At 41.1% G+C, this 17,673-nt stretch overlaps 1 protein-coding gene across 1 annotated transcript in view; it reads right to left on the reverse strand.

The window, feature by feature from the left end:
• Positions 1 to 17,673, reverse strand: part of ly75 (lymphocyte antigen 75) — a 141,801-nt gene that overhangs the window by 71,327 nt on the left and 52,801 nt on the right. Inside the window, exons 13-14 of the mRNA XM_087988567.1 lie at positions 15,769 to 15,911; positions 2,838 to 2,919 (exon numbers count right to left, since the gene is read on the reverse strand). Of these exons, the coding sequence (XP_087844693.1) occupies positions 2,838 to 2,919; positions 15,769 to 15,911 (225 nt within the window). The remainder of the gene's footprint in view (positions 1 to 2,837; positions 2,920 to 15,768; positions 15,912 to 17,673) is intronic.

Here is a 17,673-nt window from a genome sequence, read left to right on the forward strand (position 1 = left end):
CTGCTGTGTGTACAGAAGTGCTTCCTAACATCTCTCCTGAACGGTCTGGCCCTCATGCTCAGACTATGCCCCCAAATTCTAGAGTTCCCAGCCAGTGGAAATAATTTATCTTATCTCAGTAATTTTTCCTGATAATATCTTGAAGACTTCAATCAGTTACCTCTTGACTTCTCGACTAGACAGATGAACGTGTGGTGAGAAAGATGATACAAGAAGAAGGGTTTGAGATTCTTGGGACACTGTCTGGCTTTAGAGGAGATGGCACCTGTACAAGCCAGACACATTGCACTTAAACAGAACTGGGACTGAGATCTTTGCTGGGCATTTTGCTGGCGTCACTGAGAGGGCTTTAAACTAACTCTGCAAGGATGTGGGAACCAGGAGAGAATATTGTACTAGAGAGTGCACGAGATCGACAGATAGCCCTAAGAGAGAAATCAAAGGAAGGGAGAAAGTAATGAAGTTTAAAATCAAGGTTACATGCACTTATGCAAGTACACTAAGTATAGTTAGTTTAATTAGGGAGTCAAGAAATGTCTGGGGATTATGTCATTGTGGTGACAGGGCCCTCAGTCAAGGATGGGAAGATCTCAAGTCAAGATTCGAATGGTGCTGGAAAAGCACAGCAGGTCAGCAGCATCTGAGGAGCAGGAAAGTTGATGTTTCAGGCAGGAGCCGATCTAGGGTGTTAACTACTCTAAGTACAAAGCATTCTGGGCCACACAGACTGAAACCAAAGGTTGAAAGGGGAAGGGAATAAAAGAAAGAGTTGCTGAACAATCAGGTACTTTCAAAGAGGAGATAGTTTGGACTAAGACAAGGTACATTCCCTTAAAAGGGAAAATAGGACAAACAAATCCAGAACTCATGGATGATAAAGGAGATAGAAATTTAAAAAAAGAGGAATGTGCTTATGACAGGTGCCAACCAGTAAATACAATCAAGAACTAAAGAGAGTTAAAAGACTGGAAACTAACAGGAAAACAAAGTACTGTCAAAGTTTTCTGTAATCACATTAACAATAAAAGGGTAGTAGGAAGAGAGCGAAGGCCAAATAAGGACTGACGCTAAGAGATAAATGGCATGGTGAGGTACTTTGCATTAGTCTTTACGTGGAAAGTACAGTCCAAGTCATGGTGGCAAAGAAGGAAACTCTGTCACTGGAAAGGTTCAAAATTGATGAGGAGTAGATACTGTAGGCGCTGTAAATTGTACAAGTTGATAAGGAACCAGCACTGGCAATCATTTTTCAATCTTTGGAGGTGATGCTGAAAGATTAAAGAATTGTAAACATCACATTCTTGTTCAAAAAACAAATGGCTGTCGAGCATGGAAAAATATGGATTGATTTGAAAGAATGAGCATGGATTTGTAAGGAAAAATGGTGTCTAACTGTATTCTGGGGTAGTGAATTCCACAGATTCACAAATAACTCAGAAATAATTTTTCCTCATTTCTGTTTTAAATCTGCTACCCCTTATTCTAGGTTACCCCACGAGGTATCTTCTCTATCTTTACTTTGTCACAATCCTCTTCAGCATCTTATGTACCTCAATTAAATCCCCCTTTCATTCATCTAAAGTCTAGAAAGTATAAGCTTAAGCTGCTCAATCTCTCTTCGTGCCAAACCCCTCATCTCTAGGATCAATCGAGTGAACATCCTCCACATTACCTTGAATTAAACTTGATCCCTCCTCAAGGGGACCAATATTGCACAAAGTCTCTGTAATGCCTGGTACAGTTGCCAAAGTTCGTTTGCCCTCCTTAGTATCTTGTAATTTGGAGTTAACATATAAGAGCTAATAAAAGGGAACCGGGAGGTTACAAGGAGCTGAGAGAAGACATCAGTTAGCGTACTGCATATACTTCTGGGTGCACTGGAGAGCGATAGAGCAGCAGTTTTAAGAGAATGAAGAGACTATTCAGAAATGGAGAAAGATGGGAACTGTTCTCCTTGGAAAGGAGAAGACTGTGAGGAGATTTGAAAGAAGTTTGCAAAATCATGAAGGGTCTGGAAAAAAAACTCAGATTGAGAACCAATGGGCACAGAGTCTTCAACTGCTTTCTAAAAGAAACAAATCACAGGAGAAAAATCCCTTTTTAGTCTGGGATGCACTGGCTGGAAGTGTGTTAGAGGCAGATTCAATTCAGACATTCAAGAGAGCATTAGATGTTCGTTTGAACAGAAATGAGATGTGAAGTTACAGGAGAAGGGCAAGAGATTGGCACTAAGTTAAAAAAGCTCAGAGAGCCATTGCACAAAGCCATGATGGGCCAAGTAACCTTCTTCTCCACTGTATCATCATTGTGAAAGATTTACCAGAGAACAAAAGGAACCTTACAAAGGTAAAGACTTTTCTTAATTCTGTGTCATCTTCATCTTACATTACTATCACAAATTTTGTTTCTTTTAAATTCAACATCATGGTTACCCAGGTTCGTGACGTATCAAAGTCCATATCATGATTGTTATTTTGCAATGTTAGTCACTTTGCCAGAATACAGACACCTCTTCACAATATTATGAATATAATAAAAACAAATGTCAGTACACTCAGGGCCTCTGTTTCTTGATTGTAATGATAAGTTGATGCCAGCCCTGGGTTGGGGGCGGATGGCTGGGGGGGGGGGGGGGGGGGGGGGGGGGGGGGGGGAGAAGATGTTGAATGGATGGATCAATACATTACATTATTAATTCCGCCAGAATAAAACACAAGAATGGACTGGAGAAGAGAAACCTCTGAAGCCAAAACAGTTTTGTGCAATGCTAGTCTTTTTCTTTTCACAATGAACAAAACAAAAAGAAAATTTGTAAACTGCAAGATAGAAAAGTTTACCGGTCTGCCGTCACTCCATTCCCAAGAGCCTTTGGAATCTGGATTTCTCTTGTTTAATCCAACCCAAAACCAACGTTCATCACTGCAAAAGGAAACAAACAACAGCAAAATGGATTAGGAGTCAGAGTGTGCCACTCAACCCAGACTTATTAGGAAAGCAAAATAATGCAAATGCTAGAAATTTTAAAAATCAGAAATATTGGAAAGACTTAGCCTGTCAGACAGAATATGTGCAGACAAATGTTGTTAACATTTCAGGTTGGAGGTGTTCCATCAGCACTGAGCAAGTTTTTTAAAAAAATTTTAAGCGGTGACGGTGGTGGTGGTGTGGGTGGGGGAAGAGATGGTGAGGGTGGTGGTTGCAAGAAGACCAAAAGAAAATGAATGTGATAAAAGGTTAGGAGGCAACAAGTTCATAATTCAAGACTAACAAAACAGTAGTTATGGTTGCAAGTTCTCGAAGGCAGGGAGAGGACTCTAACATATTTTGTTTCAATTTAAACTATATTCCCACAATTGTTTGTCGCTGAACTGACAACATGGTTGCTGCTATTTCTGTAAAGTTCTGACCAGTAAAGTCACCATGGTCCTACCAGACCATATGGCTGGTCTCTTGTTCAAGGAAGACTGCTTGAAATGGTTTAAGCCAAGGGTCACCACACCTCAGTTGAGGGAACAGAAAAAGAAGGAGACATCTTCATGGTAACCTCAGCCAATGAAGGAATTGAAACCATGCTGTTGTCATCACTCTGCATTGTAAATGAACTGCCCATTGAGCAGCAACCAGAGAACAAAAGCTTACATCGTCCTCTTGGAAAGCAACATTCCCTGCATTTTACAGACATTCAAACCAAGTCAACACCGAGTAACCACATAGCAAGGTGTCTATACCAGCCAGCAATGAACAAAGGAAGAGCTCTTTAAATTGAAACAAAGTGAGCTGGAAAAGCTCAGGAGGCATTGGTGGAGCTAAAGCAAAGCAGAGTTAACATTTTTAAATCCTAATACCCATCTTTAGAATTTCAAAGAGCTAGTCAAACCCATGATTTCTGCAAACAGCCCCACAGTTATGTTACAAAACAATCATTTTTGACCATAGATATCCTGTTGTGTGCTCACAAGACAGTCTTGGGATATATGGCATCTTTATTAAAATGTTTGTAAGGTGTGTCCAGAAAGGGAGTCTTTTCATTTTCTGACTTCAGCATCAATTTTCCTATATGGTCCTGCAGCCCAAACCTCCTCCTTAAACTGACTGACAGACAAACAGCGCATGTGCGGTGTGAAACAATATAAATCTAATTTGGACCATTTAGAGTAGAGTAATTATTCTGAACCTTTGACTTTCTTCTTGAGGTGAATGCCTTGAACATTACCTCTAATCTCTGGAATTCCAAATCTTTAATCTTGCCAATAGCATTGGATTCTCAGACACATTTGTCCTTCTGGGGCAAGTATCATTCAGAGATCCTCAATTTCATCTTTTAGAGGTATTACTGCTGGATTGTCATCTGGTATGACTTTATGCAAGCTAATACTGTTGCAAGAAGCACCAGTGTCCAGCTGGTATTTCACATTTATTTGATACTCTCATTCTATAGTTACAACCTACCTGTGTCTAAGACTCAATATTGCCAACCTGCTCTCTCTCAACTCCATTTCTGACACCGTGTTGCATTCACGGGACAACAGTCTAGTCTCCACAGCATCTTTATTGAAGTGCTTATAAGATGTCATGGTAACAATGACATAACTATGGCAGACCAGGACGGACATTTGTATATTCTTATATTCCAATCTAAATAACCTTGGTAGCTAAAGTGACTCATGCAGAATCCCAGTCATAAGAAAAGTCACAGCTTTTGAATAGCTTTGGTTGTATATTTTTAATGAGACAGCTTTGACTACTTTCCTCAGTTTGCCTTTTGTACTGGTTTAGTCAACAATAGAGCAGCTCCTGCCTTATTTACAGACTGTTTCTCGTCTCGACCTCTCCAGAAATCAATTTCCAGAAATGAAATCCTGAAAATTAATTTTCCAGGCGATAAGAATTATATTGTCACACCTTCAGCTGCAATCCACCTGGATCTGAATTTCAATGAACAGGTCTATGCCAGACCAGCCAACTAGAAAAGATTACTCAACATTCACATCATTTAATGCCAATATTTGTATTCGAGAAATTTGAAATGATAGCTTTCCTTTTTAAAACTTAATTCATTTTTCCTTGTATACTTCAGTGCATTTGGAATTTTAATGCATTTATCAAACTGACTTTTAGAGTAAAAACAAATTTGCTTTTACAAACATTTTTGAATTGAACTTCACAAATTGGGTTTCAGGAAAAGCAAACATTCTGCTGCCTACTAGAGTCAGAGTCAGAGATGTTCAGCATGTAAACAGACCCTTCGGTCCAACCTGTCCATGCCGACCAGATATCCCAACCCAATCCAGTCCCACCTGCCAGCACCCGGCCCATATCCCTCCAAATCCTTCCTATTCATATACCCATCCAAATGCCTCTTAAATGTTGCAATTGTACCAGCCTCCACCATTTCCTCTGGCAGCCCATTCCATACACGTACCACCCTCTGCATGAAAAAGTTGCCCCCTAGCTCTCTTTTATATCTTTCTCCTCTCACCCTAAACCTATGCCCTCTAGTTCTGGATTCCCCAACCCCAGGGATAAGACTTTGCCTATTTGCCCTATCCGTGCCCCTCATAATTTTGTAAACCTCTATAAGGTCACCCCTCAGCCTCTGACTCTCCAAGGAAAACAGCCCCAGCCTGTTTAGCCTCTCCCTGCAGCTCAAATCCTCCAATCCTTGTAAATCTTTTCTGAACCTTTTCAAGTTTCACAACATCTTTCCAATAGGAAGACCAGAATTGCACGCAATATTCCAACAGTGGCCTAACCAATGTCCTGTACAGTCGCAACATGACTTCCCAACTCCTGCACTCAATACTCTGACTAATAAAGGAAAGCATACCAAATGCCTTCTTCACTATCCTAGCTACCTGTGACTCCACTTTTTAGAAGCTATGAACCTGCACTCCAAGGTCTCTTTGTTCAGCAACACTCCCTAGGACCTAACCATTCAGTGTAGAAGTCCTGCTAAGATTTGCTTCCCCAAAATGCAGCACCACACATTTATCAGAATTATCCATCTGCCACTTCTCAGCCCATTGGCCCATCTGGTAAAGATCCTTTTGTAATGTGAGGTAACCCTCTTCGCTGTCCACTACACCTCCAATTTTGGTGTCATCTGCAAACTTACTAACTGTACCTCTTATGCTCGCATCCAAATCATTTATGTAAATGACAAAAAGTAGAGGACCCAGCACCGATCCTTGTGGCACTCCACTGGTCAGAGGCCTCCAGTCTGAAAAACAACCCTTCACCACCACCTTTGAGCCAGTTTTCCTTTTATTCAGTGAGATCCAACCTTGCTAATCAGTCTCCCATGGGAAACATTGTCAAATGCCTTACTAAAGTCCATATAGATCACATCTACCGCTCTGATCTCATCAATCCTCTTTGTTACTTCTTCAAAAAACTCAAACAAGTTTGAGAGACATGATTTCCACCGCACAAAGCCATGCTGATTCTCCCTAATCAGTCCTTGCCTTTCCAAATACATGTACATCCTGTCCCTCAGGATTCCCTCCAACAACTTGCCCACCACCAACGTCAGGCTCACTGGTCTATAGTTCCCTAGCTTGTCCTTACCACCCTTTTTAAACAGTGGCACCATGTCAGCCAACCTCCAGTCTTCCGGCACCTCACCTGTGACCATCGATGATACAAATATCTCAGCAAGAGGCCCAGCAATCACTTCTCTAGTTTCCCACAGAGTTCTAGGATACACCTGATCAGGTCCTGGGGATTTATCCACCTTTACCCGTTTCAAGACATCCAGCACTTCCTCTTCTGTAATACGGACATTTTGCAAGATGTCACCATCTATTTCCCTACAGTCTGTATCTTCCGTATCCTTTTCTACAGGAAATACTGATGCAAGATACTCATTTAGTATCTCCCCCACAGCTCCCCCTGCAGCTCCACACAAAGGCCACCTTGCTGATCTTTGAGGGGCCCTATTCTCTCCCTAGTTACCCTTTTATTCTTAATATATTTGTAAAAACCCTTTGGATTCTCCTTAATTCTATTTGCCAAAGCTATCTCATGTCCCCTTTTTGTCCTCCTGATTTCTCTCTTAAGTATACTCCTACTTCCTTTATACTCTTCTAAGGAGTGTTAAAAGGGAAAAGAAATATCAAACAAATTTAAAAAACACACCTATCTTAAGAAAACCAGCAAAAATAATTTCTTTTCTCCTTAACTGTGATATGGATATATAAAAGAAACAAAAAGGTTATGCCCAAAGCAAGTTTGTTTTGATGGCTTATTTCAAGTCTTGATCTTCACATTGCAATCAGATTTTTTTTTTAAGAAAATGCAATTTGCCTCAACTCGTCATCACCATTGTGGTGAAATGATTTTTGATTTCACTCCTAAGTCGCCTAAACTCTTAAGCTAAGATTTATTCTTTTATTTTGGAGTTCTCCCAAGAACATGGGGTGAAATCCTGTTGAGGCTTTGAGGATCAATTGTTGCTAGTGTCCCTTTACTTTGCCAAAGTCTGCTGAAACATCAGACAATCTGGCAGGCCTTCTTCTGGACTTAAGATGGAGGTAAGACTCACCCACTGAAGGCTGCCAGTCAAATCAGAAGCTCTCACATTCAGAAGCTATTGTGAGAAGCCAAGTTGGAGAAAAGCTTTCTACAATCAAGCTGCCCAGCTGATCATCCCCAATTCTGAAAATAAAACTCTTGTTGAGCTCAGGGTAAAACCTATTCGCTGTTTTAAAAGGGTTATATGAGAAACATTTCAAGACTATTTCCTGCCCAAGCTGTGTTTACCAAGACTCCAGAGGCAGCCATGAGTAATTCAAGACTTACCCACACATGCCAGAAATACAACGACAGACTTCTAGACCTTATCTTCCTGCCTTCAAGAATGACTTAGTGTTCAAATCACCTTCCCCCCCCAACCCCTTCAGAAAGTCAATCACTACTGAGAATTAAAAAATCTTTTTGCAATAAGTGTGTTTTGGGGATACTTTGAAAGATGAGCATTTATACTTCAACATTACCCACTGTGGCACAGGGGTAACATCACTAGGCTAGTGACCCAGAGGCACAGGCTAAGGTTCTGGGAACATGGCTTCAAATTGTTCCACAGCAGAGGGTGAAATTTGAATGGTTTTAAAATCTGGAATGAAAATAGATAATCTCATGGAGATCATGTAATCAATGTAGATTTATTTTCTGGTTTTACAAGATTTATTAGGAAAGAAAATTTGCTTGCTTACATGTGACACCAGACATACAATGTGACACCAGACATACAGTTAAGGTTGACTCTTAACTGACCCCTGGGCAATTAGGGATGGACAAGAACTACTCTCTTGATGGTGATGCATACATCCCATGCAAAACAATTATGCCCTCTTCATATAATAAATTTTGTTTGCAGGACATCCTGGCATCCTAAAAGAGCTAGCTATAAAAGATAGTGGACGCATTATTTGTAATTTTCCAAAGGTCACTGGAATCCAGAGAAATACCTCTGGCAGTTCATTCCACATACAAACTACCCTCGGAGTAAAAATGTTGCCCCTAATGTCCTTTTTACATCTTTCTCCTCTCATCTTAAAAATGTTGCCCAGCTTTGAACACTCCACGCTAGGAAGAAGACTCTAGTTATTCTATGCTCCTCATGATTTTACAAACCTCTAAAGGGTCACCCCTCAACCTCCTATGCTCCAATGAAAAAAAAAGGTGCAGTCTTTCCAATCTATTTTTATATCTCAAACCTGCGTTCCCCATCTTGGTAAATAGTGTTCAAACTGTCTCCAATTTAATCATAATTACTATAGCATGGTGACCAGAACTACACATACTACTCCAGAAGAGGACTCACCATCCCAACTCCTATATATTCAAAGCTCTGAGCAAAGAAGGTATGCTTGCTAAACACTTTCTTAACCATCCTATCTAACTGTGACACAAAATTTCAAAAAATTATGTATCTGAACCCAGAGGTATTTCTGAACCCTGAGGTAACTCCATTCTACAATACCATCCAGGGCCTTACGATTTAATTGTATTAGTCCCGTCCTTGTTTGTATTACAAAAAGTGTAATATCTCACATTTATCAAAAGTAAACTCCATCTGCCATTTCTCAACCTAATGATCCAACTGATCAAGATCTCTTTGTAATCTTATAGAACCTTCTTCACTGTCCACTATAGCACCAATTAAATGGTAAGGTCATCTACTACCTTTCCTCCCATGTATCATTTCATCAAAATATCTTTGACAGTTGCCAAGATTTATCCCTGAAATGATTTGCAAAGCGTAACCAAGGTTAGGCTAATTGAAATAGTGAAAAAGTTAGTTATGTTCCAAGTAGGGGCTCGGAAGGCAGACATAATTAAGATAATATCACAAAATTTGGAGGTTGGACAGGAACACAAACCAAATGGTGAACCAATTAAGTTAGTGAGAATGTAAGTGCAGATAAAGAAAGCTGAAAATAAGAAAAAAAAAGGATTAGAAAATAGAAAAAACTTGAACTTGAGGTAAAAGACAAAAAAGAGCATTCCAGAGGGAGGAGAAAAGGAGAGAAGCAGCGAATACCATCATTAAAGGCTGGATTGAGCAAAAAACAAAAGGCTTCTGACTTAGAGGAACATTCTGACAAGAAAGGATCAGAATCTAATTCCAGTGGAGAGCTGTTTAAATTTCTGCAAGCCCTCCTGACATTGGATGACCACAACGTCCCTGATGGAGGGGAGGACTTAAATCCAGCACCTTAGGCTATTCAGCCATGCTACCACCGATCACAACATTGTGACTGGGGTGGTGATGCATCTCCATGGAGATAAGCTTTTCCTAGATACCTTTAATCAACCTGCTCATATGTGTTTTGGCACATGTTATGAGCAGGTGGGACTTGAACTCAGGTCTCCTGGTCCAGAGGTAGGGATACTATCACTGTGCCACACAGCGATTATAGCTTTGGACCCCATTAACTGAAAGAATGTACAACCTGAACTTACAAAAGTTTTTTCTAATACAATTGATTACCCACTTACCCACTAAGAATAAAGGCAAAATTAGTAAAATGTATGCTTGCGTACACTTACAAAAATAAGGAATGCATATGCTTTAGCACGATTAAAAATTAAAACAGGATCTCCTGATATGCTGTACTACAGTCCAAGACAGCATTTCACCCCTTTTTCATGTCTCTCCTGCACTGGTTACCTCAGAGTCCAGGTTTCCAGACATTAAAATATTTGCAGCCTCAAGTCAACCAAATACTGGTTCAAATGTCACCCAATATTATGATGCTAACTAAGATGAAAAACTAGTCTAAACTTTATAATTTTTTCTAGCGTTTTGTAAAGACCATTATCTAGCAGTGTACATATACAATCCCTACAGCAAATAACAATGTTTTTGAAACTGAACCACATGGTCTTCAGTATGACCTCTCCTTCACTCACTGATCAAGTGGAAGCTGACTGCTGTGAATGCAAGTACTGGCAGACACCAGTTGTGCCAAATGCTCTGCTTATGTGCTGTAGGTCATGTCATTTTATAGATTAGAGTGATACTGGAAAAGCATAGCAGGTCTGGCAGCATCAGAGGAGCAGAAAATAGACGTTTCAGGTAAAAGCCCTTTATCAGGAATGAGGCAGGGAGCCTCCAGGGTGAAGAGATAAATGGGAGGGGGGGTGGGGCTGGGGAGAAGGCAGCTGAGACTGCAATAGGTGGATGGAGGTGGGGATGAAGGTGATAGATTAGATTAGATTACTTAGTGTGGAAAAAGGCCCTTCGGGCCAACATGTCCACACCGACCCACCGAAGCGCAACCCATCCGTACGCCTACATTTACCCCTTCACCTAACACTATGGGCAATTTAGCATGGCCAATTCACCTGACCTGCACATCTTTGACTGTGGGAGGAAACCCACGCAGACATGGGGAGAACGACTGTGTGGAGTTTGCACAATCACCTGAGGTGGGAATTGAACCTGGGTCTCTGGCGCTGTGAGCAGCAGTGCTAGCCACTGTGCCACCGTGCCGCCCATCACGGGATAGGTTGGAAAGGAGGGTGGAGAAGGAAGATTGGCAGGTAGGACAGGTCATGAGGATGGTGCTGACCTAGCAGATTGGAACTGGGGTTAGGGGAAATGAGGATACTGGTGAAGTCCACATTGATGCTCTGGGGTTGAAGTGTTCTGAAGTGAAAGATGAGGCGTTCTTCCTCCAGGTGTTGAGTGGTGAGGGAGTGTCAGTGGAGCATGCCCAGGACCTGCATATCCTCAGCAGAGTAGGAGGGAGGAGTTGAAATGTTTGGCCATGGGGCGGGGAAGTTGATTGGTGCGGGTGTCCAGGATACGTTAGCGAATTATATCATCTTTGACTGCAAATCACATGTCACATGTAAAAGGTTACTGAATATGTACACAACATGCTGCAAGCTAGACTGATCACCTTGATAGCATTTTAGTCAAATGTGTGCTAGTCATAATAGCTGAGGAACCTCTGTTTCCACATATGTAACTCTATATGAACTTGATATGCCTACAAATAGGGGTGATGCTAAAACCATATACCCCAAGACCAAAAGAAAATATAGCAAGGCAGTAATGTGGGTGAAAAAATATACCTTACTCAATTTGTTCATACTTTACAATGGCCTTGTAAGAGATAGGAAAAGACTTATGGAGATTTTGTTGAACTGTTTAGCATACTGCAGTGTGTCATGATTTAAAAGGGAAAAAAGTGCGCCAGTGTTCCACAAGTGGCCACAAAAAATGTAAAATCCGAGAGTGAGAGAGAGCACTTTGAGCACCTTTGCGGCTTCAGTTATAGAAGCAAGTGGACAAGCATGGCTATTTGTCAGACTCTTCAGGGCCATCAGTCTTCTTTGGTGAAGACTTATCATTGCCTCATCTGTCAGTGTCATCATGCAGGGTATGGCATCACCCATATCTGCATAATCCTTCATGGTTGTCTGCTGCGACTTCCATGCAGGCAAGTGGAAAGAGTCTCATCACCAGGTTGCTTGGCTTCACTCAATTCCACTTGCTTCCGAGCGTCTGGCAAGTCCAAGCCCATCTGAACCCACCACGGCAGAAGCAGTGGAACTTTTCCCAGTAACCATTTTCCATAACTACATGGGTTCTAGAAGAGTCAGGTTGCTCATCAGCTTCTCATCGATGGCCTTGATAATTTCAGGTTTTCAGTGTCCTAAATTACCCTTTGAACCACTGGCTGGAGCTTGACGAATGCAGATTGATGCACTCTCGCCCAGCAATGTTGGCACACATGGGACAGTTAATCTTCCTTGTCTTTCACAGATATGTTTTGTCCATTTTCCTGAACCATGCCTAAAAACAAAAGGAGGAAGTCCAGGTGGCTTGGTTAGCCTTGTACTACATGGGTAGTGTCCTGATATTCAGGAAGGAGCATGACTTCTTGGACTTGTCCATCACAAGAAGAGACAACTTTTCAAAACCATCTTGTTGCAGACAATGGCAGTGACATGTTCCTTTCCTGCTTTGCCACTCCATCTTTAAACATCAAATAGCAACATTTTATGAAATAGTAAAACAATCTGGCTCATAGTTAAACATGTCCCTTGCTGCATCCTCATTCAGTACAGGAATGAGACCATTCTGGAGCCTACCATCTGCCTTTGCTGTCATGTACACCGTATTCTCACTATTGTGCTTGATCTTGAAGCAATCTAGTCAATCGTTGTTGCAGGTGAACTCTTGCAATTCAGCGCTCATAACAGTGTATAAATTCAAAGGTGATATTGCCAATTCCTTCACAATGTCAGTTCACTGACATGGATTTTCCACTTGCTACATTAGAATAGAGTAGAATCCCCACAGTGGCCCAACAAGTCCACACCGAGTAACCCACCCAGACCCATGCCCTTTAAACTATATTTACCCCTGACCAAACCTACATCCCTGAACACCGGGCAATTTAGCACAGCCAATTCACTTAACCGCACATCTTTGGATTGTGGGAGGAAACTGGAGCACCCAGGGGAAACCCATGCAGACACGGACAGAATGTACTGGAATTGAACCTGGGTCCCTGGTCTGTGAGGCAGCAGGGCTAACCACTGAGCCACTGTGCCGCCCATTAGTTTGATCTTCTCTCTGAACATTTAACTTTCTTAGGTTTAATCATCTTAGAGGTTTTGCACATCCTCTCACAGGGAGCTCAAAGTCAAATTATGGTGCACCCAGTGGTTGACATTTTTGCACTAGTGATTGAGCTGCACTGATAGGTCAATGTGGTTATGTAACAAGATAATACAAGTTTAGCTGATCCGTCCTGTGCAGGACTTGCACTTATCATGAAGCTCGTTTTATGGGGTCTGCTCATATGCCAGCAGGAATAGTCCAGAACTTTGACACAACTGGATTTTTTTTTAATCCAATGCATCTGTATTGCTACTGTTAGAACATAGAACATAGAACAATACAGCACAGAACAGGCCCTTCGGCCCACGATGTTGTGCCGAATATATGTCCTAGCTTAAGCACCTATCCATGTACCTATCCAATTGCCACTTAAAGGTCACCAAAGATTCTGACTCTGCCACTCCCACAGGCAGCGCATTCCATGCCCCCACCACTCTCTGGGTAAAGAACCCACCCCTGACATCTCCCCTATATCTTCCACCCTTCACCTTAAATTTATGTCCCTTTGTAACACTCTGTTGTACCCGGGGAAAAAGTTTCTGACTGTCTACTCTATCTATTCCTCTGATCACCTTATACACCTCTATCAAGTCACCCCTCATCCTTCGCCGTTCCAATGAGAAAAGGCCTAGCACTCTCAACCTATCCTCGTACGACCTATTCTCCATTCCAGGCAACATCCTGGTAAATCTTCTCTGCACCCTCTCCAAAGATTCCACATCTTTCCTGAAGTGAGGCGACCAGGACTGCACACAGTACTCCAAATGTGGCCTAACCAAAGTCCTGTACAGTTGCAACATCACTTCACGACTCTTGAATTCAATCCCTCTGCTAATGAAACGGTGGGTGGCTCCAACTGCTTTCAGATCAGGATTGTCTGGTTCTGCTTGTGTTTTTTTACATGCCTTCTTTCCTAGACAGACTGTTCTCATTTTACAAATACTGTTTTCCTTACAAAGCTTCAAAGGCTACTGCAAATTTATGCCAATACAGAGTTGTTTTGGCATAAATTGAGTTTAAATGAGTTGTATTGCACAATGTTCCAGATGTGTCAAAATTCTGAAACATTACTTCAAGACACCTATGGGCAAAGTAAAAAATGATTCCTTTGTTATACACTTCATTATACCTGTGTCGTAATCATAACTGTCAGATAGCTATATAAAAAGAATAACGTTGAGTCCTGAGGAATCAGTTTCATACCTCACATTGCACAAAGTGGTGGAAAGATGATGGATAGACAACCACTGACCTGCATAATCCCATGTTGATCAATCACTGACAAAGTGCAGGCTGGTAGTACAGTTTGTAACAAGCCACTTTGTGTGGTTTTTGACCAATCTTGTCATATGTTGGACATTTCAGATTTGAAAATGGCCATTTTGTTGTGACATGGTATGTATGAGAAATTGTTGCTTGCTATAACAAATAAGGTGTTAACCAATTATGAGGCAAATCCAATCACTACAGATCAACTAATAATGTCTCCTGAAACAACTCAAAATGAATTTCATGCAGAAAAATAGGAATGTTGCAGCAACTTCGATGGCCATCGGGTTTGTCATTCCTACAATGTAGTTTATCATTCAGCATTACTGTTTCAGTCTGTCTATTCATGTGCAATGCATAAGGATAACAATTCGACAAATTCAGGTTCAATGTACTGTAGCCAATAAGCTAACAGTGGGGTGAGTTGTGAACCTCTACCTTTGCATCTCTTTATCCTCTGAAGAGTAACACCCACCTGAAAATTTGAAAATTTTTGCAATGCGAAAGTTGAGTAGATTCGAAATTTATGGACCTAACAATACCTTTGGGAGCTCATAATGTGGAACTGTCGGTGTTGGACTGGGGTGGACCTGGTGTCATGTGATTTCTGACTTTGGGAGCTCAGTTAATTCAGTGGCCTGAATGGCTGGTTTGCAATGCAGAGTGAAGCCAACAAGCACAGACTAAATTCCCATATCAGCTGACTTCACGGTGAAGACCCCGCCTTCTCAACATTGCCTCTCAATTATGAGATGGTCACCCCCAGATTACACCAACCATCATTTACGTTTACTGAAAGAGCAAACTATATGACAATGGTTTTGCTTTTTCACTGCAAATGTTAAAGCCCTGCATCCACAATGAGCATGAAGTGAGGCCAAAATAACTACCACAAAAAAATTCTTCTCCAACAGCATCCAAAAAAACCAATTTGTTTTTGAAATTTAATAGTCTTGCCATTAACAAAATCAAGCAACTTGAAACTCTCATTTTCCTGGGATCATGTTAAATTGAAATACGGAAAATTCCATGCAGATTTAATTGATGTGCATCATAATATCCAAGTAAAATTCTTGCCCATTTTTGGTAAGACTTCCCACATCAAAGTCGAGTGCAACCAAAAACAGTATCCAGCACCACAACAAAGCTGAAGATTTGGTGACTGTCTCAGTTAACATCACCTTGTTAAACCCTGGAACTGCTCGTGGTATACACTGATGTATCCAATTATCTACAGACAGAAAATATCTGGTCTCAAGATAAAATTATCAGTTTTAATTACAGTTTACAAATTATGCAAAGCCAAGCATGAAAATAAAGCTAAGTTATATACTTCTCTTTGCATCTTTACTTACGTAATTGTTTTTCTTAGCAAGCTGTGAAGATATAACATCTCATCATGGTGACTGAAACTTGGCAAGTGGGCCCCAAGTGACTCACAAAATCGTTCAGACTCTTCCCATGTTCTCTTTCGTACCACCCTCTCATGATGAAAGATCTACAAATGTAGATTGGATAATTATCCTTTTGCATGTATAGACATAAATATAAAAATGGACCACAACACTTTGTCCAGCTGAGTGGGATTGCTCTCATCTGATCCGTTGCCATCCATCAAACCATAACCAGAGAATTATTTAACTAGCTTTTCTTCTTGTTCCCAAACTATGACCACTAATGTCACATCTACCCACATGCTGAAGGCAGAGTATTACTTTTCACATTATGTTGATGAAACAGAGGTCAATTTACTATTACCATTTTTTTGGTCTCCACTCTCAACTCATTACCTAGTTACTGACTCTGTTCCTCACCTTAGCAGCAGTCCACATTAAGCCAATTACCTTGCTATCATATTTGATCTCAGATTAAGGGTCACTATGATTACTGATTTTCACTTCCATAATTCCACTGTCTGATTTTGCCTGTCCCAGTTCATCTGTTGTTGATATTCTTATTATGCCTTTGGTATCTCCATTTGCAACTATTCCAACACATGCTTTGCCAATTCTCATCTTTCATCCAATGTAAAATGAAGGTAATCTAAAACCATGATGCCCATGCCTTGGGAGAACAAGGCTGCTCTAAGTTTTCACTCTTGTGCTCACTGATCTGTACAGACTCCTAGTATTGATTTTAAGATCGTCATCTATGCTTTCACATTCCTCCATGGTCTTTATTCTCTTCCTAACACTAATCTTTCCCAGCCTCAACCTTCAGAAATATCAGTGTTTCTCGAATTCTGCCATCCTTTTCAGCCCCACTTTTAAATTGTTCCACCACTGGTGGCCATACTCTTCAGGTGCGGAGAAAGTGAGGTCTGCAGATGCTGGAGATCAGAGATGGAAATGTGTTGCTGGAAAAACGCAACAGGTCAGGCAGCATCTAGGGAACAGGAGAATCGACGTTTCGGGCATAAGCCCTTCTTCAGGAAAGAAGGGCTAATGCCCGAAACGTCGATTCTCCTGTTCCCTAGATGCTGCCTGACCTGCTGCGCTTTTCCAGCAACACATTTCCATACTCTTCAGGTGCTTCAACTTCATTCTCTGGCTTAGGCATTCTCTCCCTAAACCTCTTCACCTCAATTTCCTCCTTTTTGACACTTCCTTAAAACCTCACTTTGACCAAGCTTTAGGCCATCTGGCCTAAATGTCTCATTATGTTTCATACTTTGTTTTATTAAGCTCATGTAAAGCATTTAGAAACATTCCATCCTATTACAGGAAATCTTTAATGCAAGTTGTTGTTGAAACAGTTTCTGCCCATATGGAATGACCCAGGTTTTGATCCTTGAACTTGGCAAGCTGATAAATGGCACTGCTTTCAAGTGAGAAATTTAAAATTTCTGACAGTTGTAGTATGAAGCACTCCAGAGTCACTTCCCTCCAGAACAAACTTTCTCCAACATACAGTCACTTCAACCTAACTTTAGTGTGGCATCTTTTCCACACCAAGTAACCTTAAATCAGTCTTACTGAAAATCAATTTGTACCAACTAAGGGACAATTTTAGGCCATTGGCCCCTGTGCACAAAGAAATAAACTGAATTTTCACACGAGATCCCCATACCAAAACAGACTGAAAGACTTTTGTTGGCTGGCTGAGAAATTGATGTTGGATCCAACATTTGTACCAAGTCAGTTAGATAGCAGGCCTCGTTGAAGAGTCTCCAGTAAGCCACAGGTGTAAAACGGATAGCTGCAGTATGTTGAGAAGGAAGTAAACTGAACAACTGACACATCGAGGTGGTAGCCAGGTAG

The sequence above is a fragment of the Chiloscyllium plagiosum genome, unplaced genomic scaffold (genome assembly GCF_037043375.1).
Source record: "Chiloscyllium plagiosum isolate Xiang-an unplaced genomic scaffold, Cpla_swu_hap1 HiC_scaffold_7, whole genome shotgun sequence".
Lineage (NCBI taxonomy): Eukaryota > Metazoa > Chordata > Chondrichthyes > Orectolobiformes > Hemiscylliidae > Chiloscyllium > Chiloscyllium plagiosum.